Here is a 24,498-nt window from a genome sequence, read left to right as displayed (position 1 = left end):
ATAACCTCAACCTTGTATTAGGTTAGTATTGATGACAAAACGTTTTCATACATGAGCAAACCTTGACAGGTGATTGTGAGATCATGTATTTTTACAGTTAGGATGACTAACTATTTTGAGGGTCTAAAAGTAAGTAAAAACTACATGTATTTGACATATAATAGTAAAAAACATAGTACAACCATATATTCATCATCAAGCATCTATGTTGTTGCCAATAACTATTCATGTCATGCAAAAATGTCTCAAACATATACATTAGTTCTGAAGGAAAATGACAAACTGAACCTATAAACATGGCCGTCTTTGAGAATTCGATCCACACCTATCTCTCCCCACCCTACCCAAGTCACCCGCCCAAGCTCTTTCTAACCCGGATTGGAAAAGTGCCATGCTCGACGAGTTTTGAGCACTTATTGAAAAAAGACAACCCGGATTGGAAAAGTGCCATGCTCGACGAGTTTTGAGCACTTATTGAAAAAAGACGTGGTAAACCGGTATGAATATTGTTCGAAGTATGTGGATCTTTAGACATAAAAAGCGTGCTGATGGATCACTTGAACGGTACATAGCTCGTCTTTTGTGTGACGGCTGGTTTCAATAGGTAGGTGTTGATTGTGGCTAGACTTTTAGTCAGGTAGGAAAACCGGCCACCATACAGACCGTTTTAAGCATTGCCATTTTCAAGTCATGGCCAATTCACCAACTTGATGTTAAAAACGCCTTTTTTCGTGACAATCTTGGTGAAACCATATACATGCATCAACCTATGGGGTTTCGGAATCCAAACTACCCGGATCATGTGTCTTTATTGAAAAAGTCACTATATGGCCTTAAACAAGCATTGAGGCTTGGTATCAATGGTTCGCGGACATTGCTACTATTGGTTTTCGTCACCGCCAATGTGACCACTCATTGTTCATCTTCAAAGAAGGTAATCACTTGGCTTTCATACTCTTATATGGAGGTGACATTCTTCTTGTACTTTTACAGATGCCTTGCGAACCAAGTTGATGTCCCTTCTTTCTAATGAATTTGCAATGAAAGACTTGGTTCCGATTAGTTACATTCTTGGTTTATCGTTGCTCACTACCACAAGTCCCTATCTCTCTTGCAAGAGAAATATGCCATGGAAATCCTTGAAAGAGCAGGTTTAGCCGATTGTAACCCAGCTGCCACTCCGGTTGACACTCAAAAAAAAAAAAAAAAAAAAAAATTAGCCAGTAATGTACTCCTTTGGAGGATATCATTGAATACCGATGACTCGTTAAGGCCTTACAATACTTGACGTTCACGCGACCCGATATGTTATATGTCGTTCTGCAGGTTACATATGCATGCTCTCAAATGAATACTACGCTACATCAAAGGCACTATTTCTTTTGGGCTTCATCTTCATGAATCCTCCCTCACTTCATTATTCTCTTACACAGAAGCGGATTGGGGTGGTTGTCTCGACACAAGACGCTCGAGTCTTCAAAAAGACAACCTACCTTATCTAGATCTAGTGCCGAAGTGGAGTACAGAGGTGTCGCAAACATCGTCTTAGAAGTATGTTGGTTACAAAATTTACTTCTCGAATTACACCATCCTCCTACTCATCATATACTTATTTATTGCGATAATGTTAGTACTATTTATTTCACGGGAAATCCCGTTCAACATCAACGTACTAAACATATCGAGATGGACATACATTTTGTCCGTGAAAAAGTGGCCAAATGTCCGGTATGCGTTCTTCATGTACCGTCTTGCCACCGGATAGCCAACACATATACCAAAGGGTTGCCTAAGATCATGTTTGAAGATTTCAGATCCAATCTCAACGTTTGCGAACCTCCCTTTTCGACTGCTGGGGAGTATTAGAAGATATGTAGAATATTTTGTATTTGTTATAAATATTGTGTCAAATATAGATTAGTCAACACAATGTAAATTATATATAGAGTTGAGAGATGGAATAACAATCAAGGATCATTTTCGCTACTTTCATTTCATATAGGAAGACTAATCAAATAAGCCATAATTAGGCCAACAAAGTAACACCAAGATGTTAAGTCGTCAGTGAAGCTCGCCCTAAAATGAAAAGCCAACAGATAATTGTTTACGTGGCTAGGTTTTTGAAGAAGCAGGTACCTATACGGGTCTGTACTTCAACCATGAAGTTGAATCATGATCACATCTCGTCTTCTTTGTCTCGTTTTAGGCCTACAAAACCATAAACACGTTAGAAGGGGTCAACGACCGAAGTCTCTGGACCACCTTCCAATGCTCAAGTCAGTACTGGATTCAAAACCGTTGACGTATACGTGCAAGAATAATATGATAGTATGCAGAGAGCGTTTTAGAGTTAGAAACAACCTGTAGAATATTTGATAGAAATCCTCTATTTATAGTTGGTGATCATTAGAGTTTTCTCTCTGAGAGTTGTATTTGAATTAGGATCCTTTTCCATAAAATAGGAGATTTGGTTAATCAATGAGAATCTCCACATTCTTTGGAGATTCTTTTATTTATTGATATAATTATATACCATATTTTATTATGTTAGTTGTGAGGCAACCGGTTTTAATGGGTGTTAACCAGTTTGACTTGGCTAAACCGGGTCATACCTCATCATGTCCCCCCCAGTCTGGTATTTGTGACATCTTGGAAAAATAGGTACTTTCCTGATTCGATTTCCTCGAACCCTGACTACACTTGTACTCGTTAGGATTTAGACATATGATTTATGTGTAATTTATGTGTTTAGAAGTGTGATTTACGTGTTTACAAACATTATACTGACACCCAACTCATAAAACACGAAACCTGAAACATGTGTTATATTATTTTGACCAAACTCACTTGAACAAACCCAACCCCGAACCCAAACCCATTTCGTGATCCTCTACCCTCAGCCCAAGAGAACTAAACCCAAACCGCCCCCTTTACACCCGTGACCCACTAACCACCGACCCACTCCCATCTTGGCGCAACTCCCCTCTATTTTTCCTATAACCAGTGGCGGACCTAGAAATTATTTGCTGGGGGTGCGGATGAGGTGTTCAACCATATTTTCAAGGGGTGCGGTCGGGTTTTTTGCCTAAAATATACACTAAATTTTTTTTTCAAGGGGTGCGGCCGCCCACCCTGGCCAAAGGGTAGGTCCGCCCCTGCCTATAACCGTACATGATGTGTGTGTATGATAGATGCATGCAACTAAACCAAACCCGAATCTCCTCACACGCACTACAACCTCTATCTCTCTCTCTCACTACTCTCTTTCACTCTCGGTTCTCTCTTTCTCCGCATTCAAGTCCGACCGGCAAGCACCAAGACCCGATTAGGTACCTTGTTATGTTTCTTGATGTATTATGTGTTTACAACATGGGTATGCATGTGCGTAGGGCCATGGATGGCTGTAATAGATTCATGTGACATGCTTTTCCTTAGGATTAGAAATTATTGGCTAAACGTGATAGATGCGATTATGTGTGGATCCTTAGTATGTTTATATGTGGTGTTTTGATAAGATTACACATGGTGCATGCTTATAATTTTGTGTGTATATATATATAGATTGGTAAAATGAGAACCGTATCGAGTTATGAGAACCAAACGAACTCTTGTGAGCCCTTCACTAAGATGTGTTGATGGCTGTTACTGATTTTGATTTTGATTATGTCATGTGACTTTAATGATTTTTGAATAAAAAACCATTCAAGTATATGTAAGGGCAAATTTATCATTTTGCAACCCACACTTTTTAAGCTTACATGTTGTCCCATCAACCCTATCAAATACTTGTGTACACATCATTAAAATCCCACAAAAACTCTGATTAAATAATTGTAATTATGTTTTTCATACATGTAAAACATATTGTTTGATGCAAAAATTACATGTATAAAATAAAAAAGAGAAAAATGCTCGGAATGTCCCTGTGGTTTGCTCACTTTTCACCTTTAGTCCCTAACTTTCGAAAATTACAACTATAGTCCCCAATTTTTGCAATTTCATTCTCGGATAGTCCCTGGCGTGGATGGGGGTTAGTTTTCTCTGTTAACCTGGGGTAAAATGACAAAAATATCCTCCCTATTAAAAACACTAATAAATTAAATATTAAAAAAGTACATGTGACCCACAGTCTACCACCCAACCCCACCCCCACCCTTTTTCCTCTTTCTCTCTTAACAAAACCACCGCCTCCACCAGTTCTCTCATTCACCATTAACCATCACCTCAAAACCTGCAACACCTTTTTCCACCGCCCACCACCTCAAACCTGCAACTCCTCGTTTCCACCGGCCACCACCTCAAACTAGCAACACCCACATTTTTCGACAATCGGTTGAGCCACGAAGAAAACCTGCAACTTTTTTGATATACTGGCAGTGCACGGTTTTCCGAGGATTTTATGGGTATGGTTTTATTGTTCGTTTTTTTCCAGCGGTGGTTTTATGGTCGTTTTTCCGGCGATTTTGATGTTTCGATGATAATGGCGAGAATGAAATGAGAGTTAGCTTTCACATTCGAAGCTCGATCTAAGTTCAGTTGCTTCACCGGAATCAAGCGGCTCATTAAACAAATATGTTGTGAATTTCAAAAGATTCGCGAACCGAAATGACTGAAAATTTCTTAGATCTGAAAAAAGATCTTGCCGGAAACAATGGCCGATTTGTATATCGAACGGCTGATACTTGAGGAACTGGTAAGCGAAACAATATGTGGAGTGAAGTTTCTTACCAGGTTTGAGTATATAAGTCAATGTGTAGAACTCGAACTGTGCATGTATGAATGTATCTATCTGATGCACATGGAGATCTTTTTTTACTTTGATACTTTATTAGAATTTTAATCAAGAATTGCAATTGGAGTGAAGTTTATTACTAGGTCGACGTTATAAGTTAATATGTGGAATTGTGAGTGAATGAAGGTGTCTGTGATGCACATGGAGATCTTGATGGTGGTGGTGAAGAAAGATGAAGTGGGTGTGGTGGGTCTCACATTAATTTTAAAGAGTAAATTACAAAAATCGTCCTTTATGTTAACACTAAATTGCAAAGTGTGTTCTTTGTCTTCAAAAACTACAAAAAACGTACTTGATGTTTGCAAATCCCTTCACGTTATGTCCTTTATCACTAACTTAGTTATTTTTCATTGTTAATTCAGGGTAGATTGGTAATTTTACTCGTTTATTTAAAATATATTAATAAATAAAACAAAAAAAATGCAACCCTTTCAATTTCATTCCCCCCCCCTCCCCAATAAAGTTGTTTCCAGCTTTACCCATCACCCTTTGTCCACTCCACTATAACTCCAATTCCACCTTCAGCTAACCCTAATTTCGACACACGATACACCCCTTTTAATTTCTTTTTCAATTCAACCAATTTGGGGATACTCAAAACCCAATTCAATTCACTCTATATTCTCTATTCATCGAACATAAATCTTGAATCATCATATCTTCTTGAAGAATGTTGCTTTTTGTTCTAAAATCTTTCAACCAAATCCCTTCTTTTCTTCCGAATTCTTTCGTGTCTGTAAATTGATAATATTATTCGTTCAAGATCGGAATTATGGGTGGTGAAAGCAAATGGAGGAAGATGAAGCTCGCTCTGGGCTAAACATGTGTCTTTATCTTCCAAAAACCACCAACGACGATGAATCTGTGAACTCACGTGCCGCCTAGGGTTTCGGATGTTCGTCGTTTGATGCCTACTACTCCGACTCCGTCGTCCTCCGGTCTCCAGGTGGGTGGTAGTAGGGGGAGGTGTTGATGGCTGTGTGTAACGCCCTTCTCATTTATATAAGAACTAGAAATTAACCTCCCGCGCGTTGCGGCGCGGGCTACGAAGGCTGAAACACGGACGACACACGTTATAACGTATGATATTAAACGAACTTTCTAACTTCTTCGTGGGTAATTTCTTTGCGTTATAAGGACAATTCAGAAACATTAAATGAACTCTTGATTAGCATCAAACACCCAATAAATGACTAAAAAGTAAAAGTTTTTGTAACTGTTACACGATTGTTAACAACAAATAAGCGAACAGAAAGACATAAGCTGGGTTAACTGGATGAGGCCCAAAATATGCTTGACGGTCAGTCTACGGTTCTGTCTCTTCATTTTTATCAATCAATGTGATCATTTTATGAACTACAAGTCACATGGATCAATATCTAAAGGTTCCGACTCCTATAATACAAGGGCTTAATTAGTTGTTTGTTAAAGCAAGGAACAGATATACAAAATTCAAACCCTTTGCAGCGATCGTTGGATGTCAACGGTTAGGTTGGCGGCGGCTTGTTGGTGTCGTTCGTCAACTATAACAGAAGCAATCAAAGAGTTGCGGGAATGATCAGTAAACTTGGATGGCCAGGCTGAAGCACAGTAAAAACATACTAATTAGCTAGGGCTAACAAATGAATTCTAAAGAACCAACCCATTATTTCTCAACGTTGAAATAAACCCAACAAAAAAACCTAAACCAATATATATATATTATAATAAATCTAAATTCAAGTTAGTGAAACAAAAAGCATCCGAATGCACACCTTGTTTTTGCGTTTATAATCAAGAAATTCGTATACAACCATCACTTTCTTTGTGTTGGTAGTCAGTCTACTTCATGACCTGAAATCGCCAATTTTGTGTGCATTTTCAATGCTATTTAGGTTTAAAAAGTGAATTCCCAATTGTTATTGTATTTGTATATTCTAATTCAGTAACAAATTTGATAAAAGAGAGATATGGCTGACCTTGGTGGCTGTTTTCTTCATTATCGACTTGTAACGTTCTTCTTCGTCAACTTTTCTTGCTTTACAAAGAGGCATAAAAAGCGATTCCATATAATTAATCAACAACATATTGTTTGATTTTGTCTACACCTCGAGGTTGGTTACCAATTAACTCCCTGCTCACAGTACCTGAGAAGTTGAGCTCTCATTTGCCAAGTCATCAGTTGGGATTGCCATCTTTCAAAGGCAATATGGTCTTTTATCCCTTCATCAACCCATGCTTATGCTCTTGTCAACAACCGTACTTTCACCCGGATGTTCTTTGTAACTTTGGCATTTTCATTCAATCTGCTTGGTTATGAATGGCTATCAACTTATATTTTGGAACTCTTGATGTTGATTGCGGAAAGTCGGCAACAGAAAAGTCTACTGACCAATCCCTTACTTTACGGTAATGTCACCAACCCACTTCTTACAGAACTCAGATTCATCCATATGTGCATACTACTGCTCCCGTCCTGCAAATTTGTGAAAAATGGTATCTTTGGAAGCTACAAGGGTCTGCTGCATTTGGCACCAGATGATGCATATGCATGTATATTTATAAAGAAATGGCCAATTTCATCATATAGTCTTCGTTTGTATTAAAACGAAAAGCAAAAACAAAAAGGAAACATGCCTCAGCGACTGCAATAGCAGCATGACGAGCAGCTTGTTCCTCTTCAAACAGGGGTACATCTTTGTACTCTTCCTACAGTTTTGTTTTATGGCTGAACCCTGAGAGCTAGATGGTTAATAGTTTCAGTTCAGGCTTTGTTACAAATTTCGGTTGTGTGTATTTGCAGATGCACCTATCACGACTACTCGGTTATTAGATGAAGTATGATGCACACAGAGTGGCGGTTTCCCGGCAACCCATCCACCATCAATTATGAGAAAGCAAGGAAAGTCAGATTATTTACCTTGCCGGAGAGTCGGGTTATTTAAAACAAAGGAAAGTTGGGTTATTTACCAGCAAGCCAACTACCATCAAATTTGAGAAAGCAAGAAATGATTAAACAAAATATATATAGATTATTACCAAATTTTGTGCAACATAAATCCATAATTGAAACTACATTTTTTGTTTGCACCAACCCGCTCATTTTTATTCCCATTGAGATATGTAATTGTCATTGCTAGGGGTGTTCATCGAATCGAATATCGAATTTTCAAATTATTCGAATCGAATTATTCGAATAATTTTTATTTTTCCTTGAATTCGTATTCGATTCGAATTCGATTAAAACTTACCGAATTCGATTCGAATTCGTATTCGAATAAAAAAACCCACTTCGTATTCGCTTTGTATTCGATTAAAAATTCGAATTTGAATCGAATTCGAATAAATTCGATTTAATTCAGATTCTGTATAAACATGTTAAAACTTTCAAAATGAAACATAAATTTTAAAGCATCCATAAGCACGATATCACATTATAAAGTTCCAAATAAAGTACAATAAGTCTAAAATTCAAAACGAGAAGTCGAATAAACACACCACACTAAAAGTTAATATCTATAGGGTTATAAATCTATTGATAGATTTGTTACTTAGGTTTTAGTTATGGACTTATGGGCCATGTAGTGGGTTTGGTAATATGTAATTTTAATACTTGGAAAAAAATTTGAAAAAAATTTATAGTATAGCTTAATAAAAGTTATATATGCATTATATTTAAAAATCATAAATAAAAATGTATAGTTTTTATTTGAATTTCGAATCGAATCGAATTTGAAATTATAAATTCGTATTCGATTCGTATTCGATTTACTTGACTCGAATTGAATCGAATTCGAATTCGAATTCTTTTAATCGAAACGAATTCTTGATAATCGAATCGAATGTAAACGAATTTCGAATTTTTCGAATTCGAAACGAATTCTGAACACCCCTAGTCATTGCCAATTTTTATCGGTTGGGTCCTGTAAAAACATACATTCAAATTAAAGGATGTTAAAATTAGGCGAAAATTGTGTGCTGGTGTTGGCATAAAAAATGGAACTTCAAGCAAGTAACTTCAAACTCTCAAACAAATATGTTCCAACATTCTTGCACCATGTATGTTTAAAAGGTTATAAAACAAATAACCAAACTTGCATAAGTTGACTTTTAATACCTTTCTAATCACATCGTCGACTGTGGAGTAAAGTTAAATCAAATACAATGCAAATTTCAAACAATCCTAACTTATTTCATAGTATAGAAAAAGTTGCAATCTACCTTGCAATATGTGTGGATTAATTAATTACCATTCTTTTGAACCATATAGTTAATACCAACACTTGTCGATTTCTAGACATCCTCAATAGTTATCATTCTTTTAAACCATATAATTAAGTACACCAACACTTGTACTTTGTGTTATTATCATTCTGTTCATTCTCCAACAACAACCTTCACTAACAACAACCTTTAATACTTTCAAATCCACCTCTCTCTTCCTACTGAAAACTCAAGGCATTATTGATATATAATAATGAATTTCATACATAGAAAACTTAAAGAAGAGAGAAGCAGACCTATGGTTGTCCATCAGGTTTCGGAGGACCGAACTATGGCTGTCTATTACTCGATTAGGCTTCTTCGTTTCTGGCAACTTCTTCGTCACCGTCGGTCACCAACATATTCCATCTTAACCATCATTGTTTCCCTCTTGTCCGATTTCATCTATACAACCCTTACAAATCATCATAATCATCAACAAAATTGAACATCACTTGTTGATAAAAATTATACAACTTAAAAGAACAAAGCTTAAAATGGTCAGGTTTACCTTACTCGCTAACTTTGAGTTCTGTAGCGACTGGATTCCAAGCAAAACCCGCACACGCTCCTCGAAACTGTTACATGTGCTTGCCGGTCAAATTGTACAATCGAATCGCCGTCATCGTTGACTGGCCCTAGACGCCGGTAATCTGCTGACCGAATCCAAATCATCGTGACGGGAATAGATGATATCACTATGGCCGCCTTCATTTTTTATGAAGCAGTGGTGTCCTTTTATGTAGCAAGCAACGTGGAATACACAGATGGTACAAGAAGAGTACTACTCTTATAAGCATAAAACATCAATTAAGCATAAGGTACAAATACCTAATGCTCAAACTTGTTGCAAATTAGAAGTATATATAATCTAATATAAAATGGAACATTTTATAACCAAAAACTTCGATTAACATTTCATACCAAACGGAAGTTTTCATAAAGTTAACAATCTAGATAACTACTACTAGTTTTAACAACCCCAAAACAAATATTTAAGTGTCAACATCATAAACATTGTCTTAAACAAAGTTAACTAATCGCGGAAGCTTCAAAAGATTGTGTTTGGTTCTTGAAAAGATGCTTGATCGCCATCCGGATTAAGTCCATCATCACCTAAGGTCAAAACCACACCAATTTGTTAGTTTTGACAACATAAAATCAAACGTACATGAATTCTAATGCTGTACAACGAAAACAAACAACAATTTCAGCTATTTAGGTCTGTCGCGCCCCGTGACAGATCACATGTTAGCCTTCGCGGCCCGCCAGAGCTGTCGCGTTGCGCGATGTTAATTCCTGTTTGGTGTCGCGTGACGCGACGCCTTGTTTTCGTCAGACTGCTGCTTAATTTGAGCTGCAGATTTCCAGCTCTTGAGTTTGGCACATTGTAAACTTTAAACATTCATAACTTTTGATCCGTAAGTCCGTTTTTAGTGATTCTTTTTCCTATACGTCTGAAATAAAATTTCCAACGCGTCTATTATAATCATTGTATCAAAATAAGATGTACGGGCTAGAAGTCTATAAATGCACAAAGTATTTGTTTGACCAGTATAAATTTTTTCTCTAATTTAACACTAACCAATTTATAACCACAAGGCGTATTTGCCCCCAACTTCCGGGGCTTTCGGTCACCGGCGTTTCATTACCAAAACTGTGGCTTCACGCTCTTGTGATCCTTCTTTGCCAACTACTATTCAAAACACCATTTTACTACTACTAAACAATTGTTTGACCCGTTTGGCTCATTTACGGAATCCTCCGTTTCTAATGACTACCAAACGCTTCCTAATCTATTTTCAACTTATTCAATCAAGTAGTGAACAATATCATTTCAACTAATACCCATCTTTATACTAAAACAAAACTATGACAATTGAAATATCCAAATTTGCCTATTGTAACGAACAAGTTACATACCTTCAATGCACACCCTTCAAACGTGCGTCAACACCGGCTTGTCCGCTCGACGCTCCGGCTTCCTTTTCCTATAGAGTTCAATTACATCACGTTTAGAACTCTTTGATTCACATAATACGCATAATTTACCAATTAGTGCAATTATGCGGTTTTGTTCAAATTTCAACATTTAGCCTTCACTTAGGCATTTCTACAAACACTTTAAGGGCAGAATTTTACATGGTTCATTATCAAGTTCATAACTTGTTATATAGCCAAAATTAACATCAATCAAACTATCTTATATAAATGTTAACCTCAATAAATCTGAAATCACTTCATAAAAATCAGATTACACTAGTACAACAATCAAAATCCTAATGTTTATCAAGTTCCACAAAACCCACTAATCACCTTCAATGGTGTTCATGGAATTTACTAGAATTAAGCATGATTTCAACATATACTTGTCTAGGGTTTACTCCTAGACACTATATTGTTCCTATTTCATCAATATATCATACATGCATCAACAAATTTTCGAATTCTCTAAGTTCAATCAGAAATTCAACTAGAGATTTCCGATAAAATTCACATCCCTTATGACTCCTTTTTCAATGGAGATCACTATTTCGTGCTCGGATTTTGATTTGGAATTGATCTTGACCTTCAATTTGTGAGATTTAGCATAAACTAGGGTTTGTGAGGGAACCCTTGTGTCGCCCTTGTTGTTGAGATCAACCAGACACACACCTAAGTGTGTGTTTGGTGTGATAAATTTTGTTTTAATCATTCAAGTTTCCATTTCAACAACTTAGGTCCCTTAACTATCATTTGGTTTATATTTTTAGTGTTTTTAACCCATTTATAAGTCACTACAAGACTTTTATCTAACTAGGTTATTTTTAATCCTAGTTAGTTCACTTATTTATTTACCAACATTTTATTTAAAATAAAAGATTTACATTTTCGGGGTGTTACAAGTCTACCCCCCTTAAATAAGTTTCGTCCTCGAAACCTTCTTTAAGTAGTCCTTTGGTTTGGACTAAACTATCTTAGTTTCGCTTTTCAAGACATTCTTTTTTTCCGGTATAAAGTTTTCATTTGTATTGACATGTGCGGCTTTTGGGCATATGTCCTCATGGATCGTAACCTTTTATCATTTATTTCCTATCCTTGTCGCCTATTCGACCGAGTTGTCTTTTGACCACCCGGTCACTGAGTCGGTCAGCATGTTTACTTCACGCTAATCCTACATTGACAAGCACTTTACATAGGTCACAACATTGCTTTGACTATAAATGGTTTTACCGGCTAGACTGATTAGTCACCGTTTTACCTTATGCCTCGTCATTCGGGTATACTATATTGCCGTCATCGGCCTTTTGTGTGCTTGTAATTTCATATCTAGTAACTCTTATTACAACGTGGTTGTATTCTATATCACTTTTGTGTCCGTGATCACATCATGTTATGTTTAAGTTTATGTTGGCTTTTCATTATTAAGAGTCTTTCTTTCGAATGTATCGTCTTACACCTATCGGTGTTAAGACCTATATCCTTTAGTATTAACCATTTTCTAATCTCTCTCATAATATTCATATTTGTTAGAACGTTGTTTCTTACAAAACTGAATTTTAGTGGAACGTTTTTTTTTCTCTTTAACAAATGTCAATTATTCATATCAAGAAATTGACGACAAGAATTATTCTTTTCCGTTACTGTTTTATGCGGGGAATCATAACTAGTTCCCACGCTTTACCCAAGTGACCCGTAGGTTCTTTCGCTTAGCCTTGTAGGCTATTTCTTTTAGGCTTTTACCCTTCTTGGCGAGGCCCCATATAACTTATTTCTTTCTATTGGTGACGCGAGTGTCATTTAGTCCTTTAAACCTTTACATTCTTTATAATTCCGAAGGTTATGGTGATCTCGTAGATCATCTTTTACCCGTGTCATTTTGCTCTTAGAAATACAATTTTGGGTGTCATGGCGTCCTTTTTAAGCCTAAGATTCGTTTATTTTACTAATCTTTTATTCGATCACACCCATCAATGTGATCATCGTTCTTCCTCGTAAGGGTTTTATTAATAACGTGTCACTTAGATGGTTACCCATACCCAAGTATCTAAATCCGTATTCATTGATACTTCATTATTCACATTAGCGAATAATACGTATCATCCATTTAGTTTTTTTTCCCTTGAGGATATATTCCGCCCGAGTCTTAATTTCTCATTCTTAACCTTAATCTGTTGTTTAATAATAACAAGGAACTGATTCGTTTCATTTTATCATTCCATGTCGTTGTATGGAATTTACCCACATCGTTTATTAATAATAACTATGTTTCTACATGTTTTATTTGGTTTGGCCAATTCTATAAACTTGTCCTTGCCATTTATTACTATTGCAAATTTCCGGGTTCGAGTGTAATTACACTCCTTCCCAACACGATATTTATTCACTTCATTAAGTTTCCCGGGTTCGAGTGTACGCGCACTCCTTCCCATTATGACACTTATCTCTTATTACATTCCCGGGTTCGAGTGCACACGCACTCCTTCCCGCTCTAGTATTTATCAGGATTACCCTTACCTCGGTTTCACATGCTCACCATTTATTTGTTTAGCATAATTCACTCACCATATATGCCCATATGCAACTATCAGTTATCATGTGAATTTTTACATTCCACTTGTCCTATCTTAATTTAGAACGTGTACCTGGTTTATACTCGCCCCGATGTACTCCGTTGTCTCAAATCATCACTTGATTTAGGTTCTTTGCTGGCATGTTCTCTGTCATGCCTCCGAACCTTCCGCCATTTAAATCATTTAACTCCCGTCATCTTCAAATGTGGTCATCATATCATCCAAACATTTCTAATTTATCAATAATCTTGTTATTCAACGTTGCCCGTATTGTTATACGTGACATTCAATTATACTTATTTTATAATCAATCCATGGTTAGGCTTTATATTAATTAATCGTCTTTTACCAACACTAGACATCTCGAATCTGAAATGTTTATATCAATTGTCAAATATTTCGTTTCATTATCATTTGCATCTTTCATTTTGATTTAGCCAAGTTTGTAACTTGCTTAAACCATTCGTGTTTAGTGCACTTTCCGGTTTTGAGTGTATTAACACACTCCTCCCATGCACTTAAATTCAAATACTTTTCCTAATGTTTTATTACAATCTACTCATATAAATAATTCTTACCGGATGATCGATCAAGCTTGAACCAGACACACTTTGTTGACAACCTTGATCTCTGATACCAACTTGTAACACCCTTCTCATTTATATAAGAATTTAATATAAAATGGAACATTTTATAATCAAAAACTTCGATTAACATTTCATACCAAATGGAAGTTTTCATAAAGTTAACATTCTAGATAACTACTACTAGTTTTTGATGCAGTTTCGCGTGCAATCAAATGGCTCAAGAACAATTGACTAATCAAAGACTGATAAACGAACCAAAAGGTTCAAGAACATAGTTCTTTCTATTCAATAATAAACCAAAACTGCGTAAACAATAAACTTAGACCCTAATTTATAACTATGAAAAGGATAAAATAGGAAATTCAAATTTTAAATAAAAATATAAGATATGGTGATATGCTCCTGCATCATACTCCCCGTCTTCAAAAAAAAACTCGTCCTCGAGTTGTCTTCGAACCAAGCCACCTGGGTCGAATGGAACATCAACCCGATTCCGCTTTATGATTATCATCATTACCTCTTTAAACAACTTAACTTTATGGATCAACTCGCCCTCTTCAGAACCTGTACCACCTGGATCAAATGGAGTATGTAATTGAGTCGATTGACAAAATTTGGTAGGCCCACCGACAAAATTTGGTTGATATATCGGATCTATTCTAGTCTTCCCTGAAGGCTTTTCTTTTGGGCTATGCGGGAAAAGCCCATTATATATTTTCACTTTTTCTACCATCTCCAAGAAAGAAGTGTCCACACCAAATGTTGGCCCACCATTTGTTTCAATAGGTGAGACTATATTCACCACCAGTAGATTAGATTTACATATGGATAGGTTGCTAAGCTCACTTGGAATATTCACATGACTCCCACAATAATTTAAATTCTGCTCCACTCCCACGTGCCTGATCATATTTTCACTAAAATTTTCAATAGGCTTTATTGGCCCACGTGTAATATTCTCATGCATACACATAGATGGCTTGCATCCATTACTATAAATAAATTTCTTATCAAAAGCTACTAAGATTTTTTTTTTCAATAATTTTGAAATCACTTCCAGTTTGAAATCGAGGATTCTTAGGAGATAATACCGTGTGTAATTCAAAATTCAATTTTCCCGGATTTGACGGGGGTAATACTTGGACTTCCAAATTCAGCGCAACACCACCCCTAGCGTCCACGTTGTGAGACTCTTCAACACTAGCCGTCCCAACGCCACCAACGACAACCGTGTCACCTCCGGCCACGGTGCTTTTATGCTTAAAAGAATCATTGACAATAGGCTTATCTCTAACTACAGCACTCTTCATGCCGTCATCTCTTAACTCCTCCTCACCATCACTTTCGTCGCGAGCAACTGACTTACCCCCGGTGGCCATCGTAGCACTACCTTTAGCAACCGCATTTTCATTCAAATATTCAACAGATATTGGTTCGTCTTATTGAATGGTAAGACTGCTAAGAGCTTTTAGCACCCACAAACATTCTTCCTCGCCGGGTTTAATCCCGTCTTCATCGAATCGGGGTTCCTCTACCGATAAATTCTCTTGATAGATTGGTTCGTAGAACCGGGGTGGGTAACGGCCGAACGGATTCTCCTCCTCCTCGTTCACATCGTCTCGGACGATGTGAATCGATTCGGTTCCCATAGCGCGCCTCTCCCATTGTAACTCAAGATCTCGGACTCGTTGACGGAGCCGTTTGATCTCTTCAAGATCCCGGACTCGTTGACGGAGCCGTCTGATCTCTTCAAGATCCCGGACTCGTTGACGGAGCCGTTTGATTTCTTCAAAATCTCGGATTCGTTGTCGGAGCCTTTTGATCTTAAAATCCTGTGGGTCGAGATAGACTCCATCGCTGCCTCGGTCGGCGACTTTGCGAGTATGGTGTCGATCTTCACCACAAGCACGTGAATAGAAAACACTCATGCCGTTGCCTCGGTCGGCGACTCTACGAGCAAGAAAGTATTCATCTCCACGTTGAGCCATTTGATAAACCATAGCTCTGATACCACCTGATGCAGTTTCACGTGCAATCAAATGACTCAAGAACAATTGACTAATCAAAGACTGATAAACGAACCAAAAGGTTCAAGAACATAGTTCTTTCTATTCAATAATAAACCAAAACTGCGTAAACAATAAACTTAGACCCTAATTTATAACTATGAAAAGGATAAAATAGGAAATTCAAATTTTAAATAAAAATATAAGATATGGTGATATGCTCCTGCATCTGATGCAGTTTCTCTTAGCAATCAAATGGCTCAAACACAATGATTCATTCAAAGACCTGGAACCGAATGGTTCAAAGAAACCTCAAGGTTTTCTTTACAATAATCAAACTAAAAACTGAGTAAACAATAAACTCTAGACCCTAATTTATAACTATGAAAAAGATAAAATAGGAAATTCAAATTTTAAATAAAAATATGAGATATGGTGATATGCTCCTGTATCATACTCCCTGTCTTCAAAAAAAACTCGTCCTCGAGTTTTGTCTTCGAACCAAAGCCACCTGGGTCGAATGGAACATCAATCCGATTCCGCTTTATGATTATCATCATTACCCCTTTAAACAACTTAACTTTATGGATCAACTCGCCCTGTTCAGAACCTGTACCACCTGGATCAAATGGAGTATGTAATTGAGTCGATTGACAAAATTTGGTAGACCCACTGACAAAATTTGGTTGATATATCGGATCTATTATAGTCTTCCCTGAAGGCTTTTCTTTTGGGCTATGCGGGAAAAGCCCATTATATATTTTCACTTTTTCTACCATCTCCAAGAAAGAAGTGTCCACACCAAATGTTGGCCCACCATTTGTTTTAATAGGTGAGACTATATTAACCATCAATCCATTAGATTTACATATGGGTAGGTTGCTAAGCTCACTTGGAATGTTCACATGACTCCCACAATAATTTAAATTCTGCTCCACTCCCACGTGCCTGATCATATTTTCACTAAACTTTTCAATAGGCTTTATTGGCCCACGTGTAATATTCTCATGCATACGCATAGGTGGCTTGCATCCATTACTATAAATAATTTTCTTATCAAAAGCTACTGAGATTCTTTTATCAATAATTTTGAAATCACTTCCAATTTGAAATCGAGGATTCTTAGGAGATAATACCGGGTGTAATTCAAAATTCAATTTTCCTGGATTTGACGGCGGTAATACTTGGACTTCCAAATTCAGCGCAACACCACCCCTAGCGACCACGTTATGAGACTCTTCAACACTAGCCGCCCCAACGCCACCAACGACAACCGTTTCACCTCCGGCCACTGTGCTTTTACGCTTAAAAGAATCAACGACAATAGGCTTATCTCTAACTATAGCACTCTTCATGCCGTCATCTCTTAACTCCTCCTCCTCACCATCACTTTCGTCGCGAGCAACTGACTTACCCCCGGTGGCCATTGTAGCACTACCTTTAGCAACCGCATTTTCATTCAAATATTCAACAGATATTGGTTCGTCTTCTTGAATGGTAAGGCTGCTAAGAGCTTTTAGCACCCACAAACATTCTTCCTCGCCGGGTTCAATCCCGTATTCATCGAATCGAGGTTCCTCTTCCGATAAATTCTCTTGATAGATTGGTTCGTAGAACCGGGGTGGGTAACGGCCGAACGGATTCTCCTCCTCCTCGTTCACATCGTCCCGGAAGATGTGAAGCGATTCGGTTCCCATAACGCGCCTCTCCTGGTGTAACTCAAGATCTCGGACTCGTTGACGGAGCCGTCTGTTCTCTTCAAGATCCCGGACTCGTTGACGGAGCCGTTTGATTTCTTCAAAATCTCGGATTCGTTGTCGGAGCCTTTTGATCTTAAAATCCCGTGGGTCGAGATAGACTCCATCGCTGCCTCGGTCGACGACTCTGCGAGTAGGGTGTCGATCTTCACCACAAGCACGTGAATAGAAAACACTCATGTCGTTGCCTCGGTCGGCGACTCTACGAGCAAGAAAGTATTCATCTCCACGTCAAGCCATTTGATAAACCATAGCTCTGATACCACCTGATGCAGTTTCTCTTAGCAATCAAATGGCTCAAACACAATGATTCATTCAAAGACCTGGAACCGAATGGTTCAAAGAAACCTCAAGGTTTTCTTTACAATAATCAAACTAAAAACTGAGTAAACAATAAACTCTAGACCGTAATTTATAACTATGAAAAAGATAAAATAGGAAATTCAAATTTTAAATAAAAATATGAGATATGGTGATATGCTCCTGCATCAGTTTTAACAGCCCCAAAACAAATATTTAAGTGTCAACATCATAAACATTGTCTTAAACAAAGTTAACTAATCGTGGAAGCTTCAAAAGATTGTGTTCGGTTCTTGAAAAGATGCTTGATCGCCATCCGGATTAAGTCCATCATCACCTAAGGTCAAAACCACACCAATTTGTTAGTTTTGACAACATAAAATCAAACGTAGTTGAATTCTAATGTTGTACAACGAAAACAAACAACAATTTCAGCTATTTAGGTCTGTCGCGCCCCGCGACAGATCACATGTTAGCCTTCGCGGCCCGCCAGAGCTGTCGCGTTGCGTGACGTTAATTCCTGTTTGGTGTCGCGTGACGCGACGCCTTGTTTTCGTCAGACTGCTGCTTAATTTGAGCTGCAGATTTCCAGCTCTTGAGTTTGGCACATTGTAAACTTTAAACATTCATAACTTTTGAAACATCAAGTTTAATTATCTTTTAAAAAATATCAAATTTATATACTATTATTTTGCAACATATTGTTGCATTAGTAGTTGTACCCATTGCTTAAAGTTTAGTACTATTAATTTGCATTGTTGCATCCATTAATATTAATATTAATATTAATATTAATTTGAAATTTGAAAGTTGAAAGTTGAAAGATGTTGGTGTATAGTGGTTTGTACATGATGCTTAATAAGTTTTTTATGCATAGTTGTATTGTACATGATGCTTAGTGATGTTGTATCCCGTGTTTTTGGGTTTTTTTTTAATTCATGTTTCACTTTAAACCCAAAACTACTTGATTTTGTAATTTTAACCCAAAAGTTTTTAGTTTTTCCAATTTAAGCTCACAACCATTTTACTTTCAACTTTGATCCCTATGTTTTCCATATTTTGCAAAATTTTTCGTTTTATGTTTAGATATAAATTTTGCGACTTAACACGGCACAATGTGTGTGTGTGTGGTTCAACGATTTTACGTTTTGTTATACCCTTCATTCTAAATTTTGCGAGTTAACATGGGGCAACGTACGTGTGTGGTTCAGTGCGTTTACTTAGTCTATTTTTTTTCGTTTAATAAGTTCGTCACAACGTGCGAGTCCTAAATCGAGTTAGTTATTATTTTCTATTTTTATATGTTGGTCTAATTTTCCACGTTAAGACGCCGCAACTTAAATGTTGGTGTCCGTTGACTATAGGGTGGCATTGGTGCTATTTTTCACAGTTTTACACCCCCGCCGCAACGCGGGGAGCTTAATACGATAGATTATTTATATGGATACAAGCCATGTAACGTAGTAATTATGATACCATTAATTGTATTGAGATAATTTGGTGAATTATTTATTTATATAAGATAGTAATACAAACTTACCGATAAAAACATCTTTAACACATTGTAAATGTGAATCTGATCAACAGCATGTCAATTTCGTTGGCTGCAGCGCAACGCACGCTAGTTAATATTCTAGTTCAATATTATTTTTTATAAAACAACATATCCTTTCAACACCTTTCACAAAAAAAATTATGATCATGTTCAACTCCGTACGTAAATTTTTTTTGACACTTGACACTGTTTGCAAAAAAAAAGAAAAAAAGAAAAAAAAATACGTGTGAGTTTACATTGGATATTTTGAAAAAAACATTTTAGATTCGACAACATGCGTAATTTTTTTTTTTTGAAATTTGACATCGTCCGAAGAAACTTTTTTTGACATTCAACACCCGTACGTAAAAAGTCATTTACGTATGAGTTTACATTCGGCATTCCAACACATGAAAAATGTATGCATTCGACACCCGTACATTAAAAAACATTTCTAAGATATAGTGCAACGACAGGAATGTTTTTTACATCCAATTTTTACAAAAAAATATGTCGTCGTTTCACATATGAACACAAATTTTTATGTCTAATATAAACGTCGAATGTAAAGTCATACGTAAAGGTTTTTTTCTGTATGATTTTGTATGTCAATTTTTTTGTTTACGTGCGGTTTCGAATGCCAAATCTTTTTTTTACGTACTTTCTATGTGTATGTAAAAAAACATTTTTTACATTTGACACCGTGGGCAATTTTTTTTTACATTCTTTGTTGAATGTAAACATTTTTTTAACTGTCGAATTTAAAGTCACACGTAAAGGTTTTTTTACATGTGATTTCAAATGTCAAATTTTTTTGTTTACCTGCGGTTTCGAATGTCAATTTTTTTATTACGTACTCTTTTAGCGTATGTAAACAAAAATTTGACATTCAAACCGTGCGTAAACAAAAAATTTGACATTTGAAATCACATGTAAAAAAACCTTTTACATGTGACGTCGTGCGCAAGTTTTGTTTACATTCGACAACGTACCTAGAAACATTTTTCAAACGTACGTAAAAAAGAAAAAATTTACAAACGTGAATCCATAAACGTATGTAAAACTAAAAATTTACAAACGTGAAATAAATTTACAGCGAAATTATTTACACCATTTTTACATTAACGTAAATTTTTTTACGTCGACGTAAATTGTTTTTGCATCCAGTTTTTTCTCTAAAACATAGTGTAAATCTGGAATTTACACCAAACGTAAACTTAGAGAAAAAAAATCACAAACTATCATTTTACAAACAGCGTAAGTATGATATACACCAAACGTAAACATAAACAAACCCACAAAACTTAGCCAAATACCCTAACCCAAAACAATAGCACATGTGTAGAAACCCTCCCAGTTGCATACCAACAAACATGCAACCCTCCCAGTTGCATACAAACACGTGTAGGAATAAAACCCACCCAAATTTTAACAAAACAAATCCCATATCTAAATTTTTGAACAACCAAATCCTGCCACAAAAGTCAAAATATGTATATTATGGCTAATAAGGTGAAGCATAAATCAAAATAAAAATATGAAGTAATACCCACAACTAGTTTCAAAATATAAAATGAGTAAAAATTAATTTGTTTTCACACAAACATCTTTCGAACGAAACACATGTATCTGTTTATGGGTTAACTCAACTCATGTAAATTTGAAAACTAAAGTTACCTTTTTTCTGGATTTGCTCAGGGATCGAGCCGTACACAAAGCCCGTCACCAATATATAAGACCGATGGGTATGGGGATCGGCAGAGGGCCGTCCCCCCCCCCCCCCCCCTCCTTTAGCCATGTCTCACACCGCCCCCTTGGGCACATCGGTGTCGCCAACGTCGGAATCCAGACGGAGGAGACGATCCATGTGATTGGCTGCCTTTTTCATTGGTGGGCCCCTCTATCTCTATCTCCTTGAATATATATTGTTTTTTTTATTAAAGTGGGTAGTCTTCCCACACCCTTGGGTATAGTCCCCAAGAGGAGCATCCTCCTCCCGTGATTACGTGGCGCCTACGTGGCGGGTAGTCTTCAAAGAGACTATCCTCCCCATACCCACCGGTCTAATATGAATTGTCCTTTAGTTTAACCAATTGTTTTTTGATAACTTGTAAACTTGTAATGTTTAAGTTCACCTCAAAAGAACATACGCACGAGTGTCTGGCCTGCTTGCAGAAACCGAAACAAGCAATACAATACATGACATCTAAATTAGTTCACACAAACAAAAATCTAATGACCCATGCGCCAATGTTGGTTCTTTTATTGTCCCATAAGTATTTTTTATTATAATCCCCGTAATGGCCATCTTCTATCACACGAAAATGAGGCCCAATTCCTGGCTCTTCTGTTTCTTACAAATTCTTTTTTACTTCTATTTTTAGCAAACGTTCATATACAAAACTCATTATAAATACCAACGTTTTCCATCATCTCATGCATTCAGAAACTCGACCAACAATGGCTACTTACATTAAATCTGGTCGACTTTCATGGAGTGCTATTTTTCTTGCTTTTGTTCTATACACATCATTTTCGGGTTGTACTTGTGAAGCTAGCGTTCACAAGGGTAAAGAAGGTGGTTTTGTTCAAACCAAAGGAACTAGCTTTGTTCTCAATGGTTCACCTTTTCTATTCAATGGTTTTAATGCATACTGGATGATGAATGTAGCCTCGGATCCTAGCGAGAGGTACAAAGTGACGCAGGTCCTACAAGACGCTACGGATGCAGGTCTTTTGGTGTGTCGTACATGGGCATTCGAAGATGGCACTGATGGTAAAGCCTTACAAATTTCACCAGGAGTATATGATGAACGTGTATTTCAGGTACCCACCATCTATATTTATTTTGTTGGTATAGTATATATAGAAGGACGTTTTAATTTCCTAACATAAGATGTGATTTTTATACACAGGGATTGGATTTTGTGGTGGCACAAGCAAGAAAATACGGTCTTAAGTTGATATTAAGTTTTGTTAACAATTACAAAGACTTTGGAGGGAGACCACAATACGTTGAGTGGGCTAGAAGCTCGGGCGTTCAGCTCAAAAGTGATGACGATTTCTACACAAATCCTGTAGTTAAAGGGTATTACAAGAACCATGTTGAAGTAAGTTAAAAAGTTATAAAACATGTGTTTAATATAAGTAAATATGTTTATATAGCTACTTATACGCATAACAATGACCTCAGAGAGTTATTACAAGAGTGAATACAATCACTAAAATCCCTTACAAGGACGACAACACAATAATGGCGTGGGAACTCATCAACGAGCCTCGCTGCCAACTAGATTACTCCGGACGAATGGTTAATGTGAGTGAATATGTTTTTTTAGTTACATGATTCTTTTAAATGAAGCTAGAAATATATAAAGTTGAACTTATTTATCTCACATTTCTCATTAGGCTTGGGTACAAGAAATGGCTACGTTTGTTAAATCACTGGATAAACATCATTTGTTGGAGATTGGGATGGAAGGGTTTTACGGAGACACAATGCCCGAACGAAAACAAATAAACCCGGGTTACCAAGTTGGAACTGATTTCATCAGCAACAATCTTATTAGGGAAATCGATTTCACCACTATACATGCCTATCCTGACCAATGGTAATCATGTTATCATGCGTATAACGACTATAAACACAAATAGTTAGGCGTATATGCAAAATATATAACAAGTGTAAATTACTGCAGGTTCTCTGGACAAACTGAAAATTCACAAATGGCATTTATGCAAAGATGGATGTCGAGTCACTACGACGATTCAAGAAATGTCCTAAAGAAGCCATTGGTGATAGCAGAATTTGGTAAGTCCAGCAAAGACTCGGATTATAACATTAACATAAGAAATGCATACATGAATGCTGTTTATAGAAACATTTACATGGAGGCAAGGAGTGGAGGGACGGTTGGTGGTGGTTTAGTGTGGCAGCTTATGGCGGACGGGATGGGTTCCTACGGTGATGGTTACGAAATAATCTTGTCCGAAAGCCCGTCCACTGATAGCCTCATTTTGCAGCAATCTCATGCCATGACCACTCTATCACAATCATTAAGAACCGGAGCTCAAAATGTGCCCGTAAACCAAGCTCGTGAAATCGAATCTGATCAAGGTACTGGAGACCATCCATTGGTGGCATCGGATCCTCAGCATCGTCATGCAAATCATGCTCACACTCGAAAAGGATCAAGAAATGCAGGGCCTTGAGAGTTTGTACAAGTGACTTGGTGGATTAGATCAATCAAGACCAACTTATTATTTTTGAATCTGTGATTTAATTAATATGTTATTATTATTTGATACATGATTTTTTATTGGAATCTAATGAAATGCAGATTCTTCGTAAAGAAATTGCCATTCAATTAGAAAGAAGAAAAAAACTAACTAAACTATACAAAATTTAACTCAATGTAGAGTAAAGTCCTTTTTGAGTTCCTGTGGTTTGTGCATTTTAACTATTTGAATTTAAAAATTAAACATGTCTTGATTTGAGTCCCTGTCGTTTGTATTTTTAACCCTTTGAATCCAAAACGCAAACCTCATCCAAATCATGGACTAAAAGGGTTGAATTCAAAAGGTTAAAAATACAAACCACAGGGACTCAAAGGGTTGGATGAAGTTTCATTTTGGATTCAAAAAGTTAAAAATACAAACTACAGAGACTCAAATCAAGACAAATTTGGTTTTTGAATTCAAATAGTTAAAATACACAAACCACAGGG

At 36.8% G+C, this 24,498-nt stretch overlaps 1 protein-coding gene and 1 long non-coding RNA gene across 3 annotated transcripts; one reads left to right on the top strand and one right to left on the bottom strand.

Moving 5' to 3' along the window:
* Positions 1 to 5,875: 5,875 nt before the first annotated feature.
* Positions 5,876 to 9,772, bottom strand: LOC110879357. 2 transcript variants are annotated; one of them, XR_004867725.1, is made up of 4 exons: positions 9,546 to 9,772; positions 6,751 to 9,449; positions 6,547 to 6,625; positions 5,876 to 6,372 (listed from the first exon to the last, which is right to left on the bottom strand). It is a non-coding gene; the product is annotated as an uncharacterized LOC110879357 (long non-coding RNA). The 2 variants fall into 2 exon arrangements; XR_004867726.1 differs by lacking the exon at positions 6,547 to 6,625.
* Positions 9,773 to 22,231: 12,459 nt separating this feature from the next.
* Positions 22,232 to 24,000, top strand: LOC110876662 (mannan endo-1,4-beta-mannosidase 5). Its single transcript, XM_022124826.2, has 5 exons — positions 22,232 to 22,597; positions 22,687 to 22,881; positions 22,965 to 23,087; positions 23,180 to 23,382; positions 23,470 to 24,000. Exons 1-5 carry the CDS (start codon positions 22,232 to 22,234, stop codon positions 23,981 to 23,983), a joined length of 1,401 nt encoding a protein of 466 aa, XP_021980518.2. The 3' UTR covers positions 23,984 to 24,000.
* The last annotated feature ends 498 nt before the right edge of the window (positions 24,001 to 24,498 follow it).

This window comes from Helianthus annuus, chromosome 9 (assembly GCF_002127325.2).
Source record: "Helianthus annuus cultivar XRQ/B chromosome 9, HanXRQr2.0-SUNRISE, whole genome shotgun sequence".
Classification (NCBI taxonomy): Eukaryota; Viridiplantae; Streptophyta; class Magnoliopsida; order Asterales; family Asteraceae; genus Helianthus; species Helianthus annuus.
This window is presented reverse-complemented; position numbering and strand designations above follow the sequence as displayed.

What these genes read in the sequence shown, in the direction of transcription:
- LOC110876662 (XM_022124826.2), top strand. Translation starts at nt 22,232, where the DNA reads ATGGCTACTTACATTAAATCTGGTCGACTTTCATGGAGTGCTATTTTT. An exon ending in ATGATGAACGTGTATTTCAG is followed by an intron (nt 22,598 to 22,686) that starts GTACCCACCATC and finishes TTTTATACACAG; the next exon opens with GGATTGGATTTTGTGGTGGC. An exon ending in ACTCCGGACGAATGGTTAAT is followed by an intron (nt 23,088 to 23,179) that starts GTGAGTGAATAT and finishes ATTTCTCATTAG; the next exon opens with GCTTGGGTACAAGAAATGGC.